Source organism: Centruroides vittatus, unplaced genomic scaffold (assembly GCF_030686945.1).
Source record: "Centruroides vittatus isolate TY-2023 unplaced genomic scaffold, ASM3068694v2 contig_474, whole genome shotgun sequence".
Classification (NCBI taxonomy): domain Eukaryota; kingdom Metazoa; phylum Arthropoda; class Arachnida; order Scorpiones; family Buthidae; genus Centruroides; species Centruroides vittatus.
In genome coordinates this window covers 1,872,053-1,879,570 of record NW_027122266.1, presented here as the reverse complement: position 1 = coordinate 1,879,570, position 7,518 = coordinate 1,872,053, and the positions used below count along the sequence as shown (strand labels likewise).

At 31.9% G+C, this 7,518-nt stretch overlaps 1 protein-coding gene across 1 annotated transcript; it reads right to left on the bottom strand.

Annotated features, from left to right (window-relative positions):
• Positions 1-261: 261 nt before the first annotated feature.
• Positions 262-1,113, bottom strand: LOC136977728 (uncharacterized). The gene has a single exon (XM_067273279.1). The coding sequence runs from the start codon at positions 1,111-1,113 to the stop codon at positions 262-264; it is 852 nt and encodes a 283-aa protein (XP_067129380.1).
• Positions 1,114-7,518: the final 6,405 nt, after the last annotated feature.

The following is a 7,518-nucleotide window of genomic DNA, read 5'->3' as shown; positions in this document are numbered from 1 at the left end:
CATATTCGTTCGTAACACCCCTACGTATTTCCCGCCGATTTTACTCTCGCACGACGCTACGAAAAAGCTCCCTCTACCGTCGCAAATACACACTACCGTCCGTTTCGAGGTTACAGGAAACTCGGCCACGTCGAACGCAGGGTCGAAACCGAACGGGGAAAAATTCTCAACGGCGTCGACGTCACGACTCTAGGGAAAATTTTTTTTCTCCGAAGTAGGGAAAAAAATCCCACCGCCGCCATTTTGGATCCTAAGGTAACATTAACCGTTTTGGAAGGTTTTTTTTTTATTTTTCAAATATCCCCACAGTCTTTCGATATTTTGGGTGTGGACTCCCGTTTTTGGATCGACGAAATTTTCAGAGTGATTAACCGTCCTGTGTGATATTTCGATTCCTTCCAATTTGTCGATATTGTAGTAGCCTTTCCATTCGTCAGTCAATACAGTAGTGCCCGAATTAATAAATTTCGATATAATCCAATTGAGAGTATTTTCCGACCTGTCGTTTACTTGGCAAACGAAACAGCTTTTATCTTCTCGGCAAATGCCTCCGACGACCCATTTTGTGCTTTTAAGCTTTCTACCTTTTTCGTATTTTCTTTTACAAATAACGGTCTCGTCTATTTCGACAGTTTTATTTGGTCCTCCTATTTTGAACGATAGAATATTATGTAGTGCTACTAGCATTACAAATCTGATATGGTTCGACCAATCGACTGCAGCTTTGTTAGATATTCCGGCGGCATTAGCAGAAATATTTGTAGAGCAATCGAGCGCAAGGTGATGCCATATAAACGACAAAATCGAATTCCACGGTAAGTTTCCACATTTACCTTTAAACGTACCGTCGAAGGCAGAGCTGAAGTTCCAACATTTGTGGCATCTCATCGCACACGATTTTCTGTCGTTGCGATATACTACTTTGCACGGTTTGGAACATTTCGAACAAATGTCTACAGTGTGCTGTAACCCCAATTTGACAGCTAATTTAAACCCTCTGTCTATTCGCGAGTCAAGTCCAAGTTCAGTATAATCGTGTTCCAACAATTGGAAAAAAGTCTGGGAAGTACATCCCGCCCAAAATTCTTCGGAATTAATATCTATATCACTCATATCTTGAGTTAAAAAAAAAAAACTACAAATTAAATAACAAAGCTATCGTTAATAATATTATCACACAAAATGCGAATTATCTCGAAATATACAAACCTAAATCACAAAAAAAAAGACTTCTCTTACGAATAACTTTTCGGTTTTCGATAGACGTACCGCACGTCGAAACTTTCCTCTCGTCGAAAAATTAGTATTAATTCGCATAATGCGACAGATAGTACGGGTACGCCCCCAGTAGAGATTATCACTAGAGAATCTGATTCGAGATTACCGGAAACGCGGCCATCTTGAAAGTAGAGAGAGGAGAAATTTCCCCATCGCCGACGAGTCGCTAGGGAAAAAAATTTCCCCGTCTCCATCTTCGATACCATAGGTAATATTAACCAAAACTTTATATTTTTAATTATTATAAAATGGCGAAAGGCTTAATTTTTGGGGTAGGGATGGGTTTTATAAAAAATTGTAAATGCTAATAACGAGTAAAATCTTCAAGTCTGACCCTAATCGAGATATAACACTCTCTTTATATCCCCATCTCGTTGATCTTTGGCTATCAAAATTTAATATAGTCAATTCCTCTTATACACAAAATTGTACTACAAAATTTCAGAAAATTTTGACCAAAAGCACAGGAGTTATTAAGCTTCAAAGAGTGTGAACAAATTCATGGCACACGCACACACCTACCTACTTCAGGGGTTCCCAACTCCGCGAAACCCTAGGTTCCGCGAATAAAATTTAAGATTCTACAATAAAATCTTTGAGTGTAGTGATGTATGAATGTGCCAATGCACATTTGGGACGTGAAGTGCAATTTATTGTTCTAGTCTTGGATCGAGTTCTCTTATATCCTATACACGTGTTAGAGTTATGTATAGCTTTATAAACAGTGAGGACCGATTTATCCGTAAGGGAACGAACCGAAATCTTAATGTTTGACAAGATTATGAAAATTATAAAAATGGTAAAACAAATTAAAGCTTGAAAATCATTTTAAAAATAACCTTAAAATATAGCTAACGTATTTGTCAAAAATTATTAGTTTTGCACTGTATTCATTTTGTTATATTTTTTGTATAAAAATATAGTGGTAATCGTATATATTTATAATGCTTTCAATATTGTGTATATCCCAAAATAAAATACCATGATGTGTTGGCTAAGAAAAGAGTTTTGAAGTACTTGCTACAAAAATGTAGCAAGTACTGCAAATGTTTCTGGTAACAAGGAGACCGAAAAGGCGGCTACCAACGAAATTACAAATCCAGGCACTAGTGCTATTTAAAATATTAAAAGAAAATAAGTTTAATCCTTCACATTAATTGTCAGTTTGAATTAAGTAATCATCTTCACTTTCCATTATTAATTTGTGTTTCTTCTTCAATTAATTGTTTTTTGGTGTTTCTCTTTGTCTGTTTTATCTATAATCATCAAAAATTGTCAGGATTCCAACATTTTTTTACTAGGGTAAACAGGATTCCGCGATAAAAATAAGTTGAAAACCGCTGATCAACACTAACATCTATACATACAGAAATCCCCCGAATTTTTTTGCATTTCTCGACGTTTCAAGGTGCCCTGAGTTAAAAAATGTAAAAATCTTCGGAGGGGTCAATTTTTGACCAATCGCCATACTTTCCCTGTTATATAAAAGGGCCGGGAAAGTAATAAGAATGAGCTGAATATACAAATACAATTCAAAAGTTTGTTATTGATCACATTTAAATAGCGTTTTACGTGTAACTGTAAATGATATTACTCTTTTTTATTAATCTATAAATGATACTTATCTTGTTTGCAAATGGAAATGCAATTTGTAAACGATATCTGTCTTGTATAATCAATAAAAGATAAAGGACTGACAAATAAACGATTACTGGTAAGTTGTTAACGATAGAGCTAAATTACTGATGAATTGATAGAAATAAATTTTGATAAATTGCTATTTGTTTCAGCAAGTCTAAGTTTAGCCTTGCTGAAACAAAATATAAAAGCTATAACGTATAAGAGATCTTTCTCCTCAACCAAATAATGATACGTAAAAATGCATATAAAAACAGAAGAAACGACTTTTTATTAAAGTTTGAGCCTCGGAAAAATTATGTAAAACAGTTAAAAAGTTAAAATACATATTCTAAACTATAGATTCCTAACGCAGGTCCTAAGATGCATCCTGTTTAGCTTACGTGCGAATCCGGCCCCGTGTTTCAGTCTACAGACAAATTCTATTATATATATTCTATTATATCAATTCATATAAATGAAGTTTATGAAAGGAAACATTTTAATTATTTATAAAGTATTTAATGAATAATGGATAATATTTGAATAAGCTGACTAGATGAAATTTTCGAAAACTAATTCGAACTTATAAAATTTCTACAGAATTTTTTTTAATTCGAAATTATGTTTAATATTAAACACTGTGAAGTAAACACATTAAGAAAGGATATAGTCTACATATAAGCACTATTAAGTATATTGTATTTCATTTTTCTAATTATAAAATATATTTTTAAACGATTAAAACGGAAATAATTAATAGAATGTACTTAATCACTATATTTTATAAAATAAAAGGAAGAAAAACAATGCACTTTTGAAATCAAATTCCACGTAAATAGCGATCACAGTACAACCATTTGCATATATATACAATATTTTACGTCATCAAATTTATATCATAAATCTTTATTTTTATTTTTACTAATATAATCATATCAACCTTCATCTATTTTTACACACCCAAACTATCATTAATTCTTTTTCTCTTTTTTAACTTTTAAAATCTCAATATGTTGATAATATTTACGTTTACTAATATTTGTATCAAATTTTATGGCTTTTATCAAATCTTTTTCTATTTCACATCCATTTAAATTACAGTGTTTTGCTACAGCTGAAGTTTAAGTATTATATTTTATTGTATTAATATGTTCTTTTATTCGAACTTTTAAACATCTTTTTGTTTCACCTACATATATCATTCTGTCATTACAATTACAATTACAATTAAATTTATATAAAAAATTACTTTTTTCTAAATCTCTCTATTTAAATTATTCGGACGTTTGTTCGGACGTATACGTAAAAAATATATAAGCCCGAATCTTTACCATATCGGGTGTTCGGAAAATAACGCACCTTAGGAGCGCCTGACGAAGAAAGAATGCAGCCCAGCAAGCATGATATGTCGGTTATTGTTATTATGAGGAAGTATGCAAAAATTTAACATAAAAATGTAGAAATAGCAACCTTTTCACATACACGTTTAATACTGACTGAATAATAATCAGGACGTTTTAAATCAGAAGCATTTTTATCGAAAATAAAATTACATTAATTACATGAAATGAAGGGAAAAAGTTCTCTTATAAACTCCAAAAAATTAAAGCATTGACAAGGACATTTTAGCTATTTTATGAGATATCCGAAATGGATGCCCCGCATTACCTGTTAGTATGCAAGATGACTGAAAAAATATTTCTCAAATTCCTAAACTGAGCCTTTATCTGTGCAGAAGCACCAATTATTCGTTGTCGTAAATCTGCGACATTTTGAATTGTTCTTCGATAAACCTGTCTTTTATATAAACCCAATAAAACTAGTAGTGTCAAATCAAGACAGCAGGGAGGCTATGGATTTAGACCTTCTCCAATCAATCCACATTCCTTGAAAAGTGACATGTATCCACTTTCTCTAACTGGAAGATTCCAATGGGCGGGGTTCCATCGTGTTAGTAGAAAATGGCTTGATCAAGAGCTACATCTGCAAGCCATGATACAACATGCTCTATTAAAATTCCAAGTACTTTTGGGAGTCAAGGATGCTGCTAATAAAAAGTGGTCTAAGAACTCGTCTGTCAAGTAATCCAGCTCAACGTTAACACTCTTCTGACATTCAGCGTACTTCACTCGCAAGAGATTTTCCTGTGTCCAGTAGCGTAAGTTAGTGGAGTTTACCCCCACAGGAAACAAAAAGGACGCTTCATCCGTGAAGCAAATTCGTCTGGAAACGGTAAGATTCGCGTTGCCAAGATCCGTAAACATTTCTGAAAAGTTTGTTCTTGCATTGTAGTCTTCAGAAAGAAGCTCTTTATGACATTGGGACTTGTATGGATGATAACATAGCCACTCGAGAATTGTATGTACAAAGGTTTACTCAATTCCTGTCTCCAGAGTCACACGGACTATCAACTACTTTCATTCGGAAAATAGTTGGGTTTATTGTGAATATGCTATGATGTCGAAGCTGCATCATCTGTCATACCACTTCTTACTCTCCCAGACCTTGGCGCATTATTCAAGTCATTCGTGCATCAAAATTTAGCTACCATTCTTAAGATTGTAGTATGTTGGGGCAGGGTCGATTGGAATGTATTGCATGAATCGCTTCACGACATTCTTTGTGCTGCATTTCTAAAGGTAAAGTTGTAACATCGCGCTTGTCTCTGCCTTCATATTCTTCATTCTGTCACATACTGTTTTCACTCTGCTAATACCTGTCTGGAGTAATAAAATACTATGGCGGCAGACAACAATTTGTATTATTGTCGTAACAACGGATGACTGCGATATAATGCACAGTACTGTACATCTTTATTACTAATTATTGAAAATCGACATCAGGAATGCGACAATACAATCCGCAAACTTATCATAAGCGGGAGGTACTGCACATGAGACCACCCTGACAGCATTCTTGCTTCGTCAGGCGCTTCTATAGTGATTTTTTCCGACCACCCGGTATATTAAGGTATGAAATACTTGCGTATTTCTTCAGTATACTTTTTATTAAAGAAATACAGTATATTTATACATATGCAATAAAATTTCAATAAAGTTATATATTATGAATTATTTACCGTATTTTACGGACTATGAGACGCACTTTTTTCTTCGAAAAATTGCCTCCAAAATTCAGGTGCGTCTTATAGTCCGTAGCATCTTATAGATATTTAAAAAAAAATTGCTTAAAAATTAAGGTGCGTCTTATAGTCCGTAAAATACGGTAATAGTTTTGTAATATTTTATTCAAAAAATTTGTTTAAAAAAAGCGAAAGAAAGTGAAATGCAGTTAAATATTTAAAAAAAAAAAGAAATATAGAAATAGACATATGAATTTTATTAATCTTATGTGAACAAGTCTTTAAAATAAACAAATTTGAAATACTTAGTGAATTATTTGTTAAAAGTATTTCTTCAAGTTATCTTTTCGTTTTCCACTTTCTTAAAGATAGGATTACAAAGGCTTAAGATCCTCGCAACTCAAGTGAATAACAGTTTAAATACATTAAGTTTTATTTTATTTTTTTCCTTATTAAATGATGATTGATTTTTTCTTGAAGCTAATTTTTGAAAGCATTCTCAAAATATGTATAGAGGATGTCATAAATGAACAAAAGATACTTATAATAAATAATTTTTTTTAATTTAAACATATTAAGGGAGAAATTACATTAAAATAAAGTGCTACAGTATATAATTTAATAATGGCTTATATGGGTATCTATCAAATTTTAATTAGGCCTATATTAATTCAATAAAACAAATAAGCTGCCAACATACCCGAACATATACAGATCAACAATTACTCAAAAGCATAGTATAAATTAAAATATGCAAATTAGTTAGGACTTTATATAAGAGAAATTGACACAATTCATTTTATATTAAGAAATAAGATGAAGAGAGAAAATTCCTTATCATTTGTCTTACAGAATATCAATCGAGAAAATAAGCAGTTGAATTGACTTATAGGCATAAGTCAATTAACTGTTTCATTAGTATTAAGAGAATCAAACCTAAATATTCTTAACTGAAATATATATATATACATACATAGGTTACATACATATATACATACATAATACGTACATCAATATATATATATATATATATATATTGATTTATGTATGTATGTAACCTATGTATTTAAATGGATTTTTTAAAACAGACCAATGAAGCTATAGATGCAAAAACTTCACTATTAAGATAGTGAAATATTAACTCAATAAGAAACAAAATTTGCAAAAAGTAGATGGAAGATAGAAATTGACTTATCAAAAGCAAATAGAAGAAACAAGCTAGAAAGTATATAAATTGGGCAATAAATGATTGGTAAAGAATTATTTTGTTCGAAGAAAGTAAAATTAACTTCATTGGATCATATGAACGCCAATATTGCTGTAAGATAAACGATGAAGCGTTCCAAGGTAGTTTCATTATGTCGACACTGAAACATGAAGGTTTCCCAATAAATTGAAAGTGCGTAGAAAAGAATCCGTTACCTTCGCCAAATTATTGTAAAACAGTGGGATATATTTGAAAAATATCGACTATATTAATTTAGTATTTATTTTTAAAAATCGTCTTTTACTTCAAGCTTGTCAAAATCTGGATAAAT

Coding starts and splice junctions, on each gene's coding strand:
- LOC136977728 (XM_067273279.1), bottom strand. CDS start 1,113: ATGAGTGATATAGATATTAATTCCGAAGAATTTTGGGCGGGATGTACT.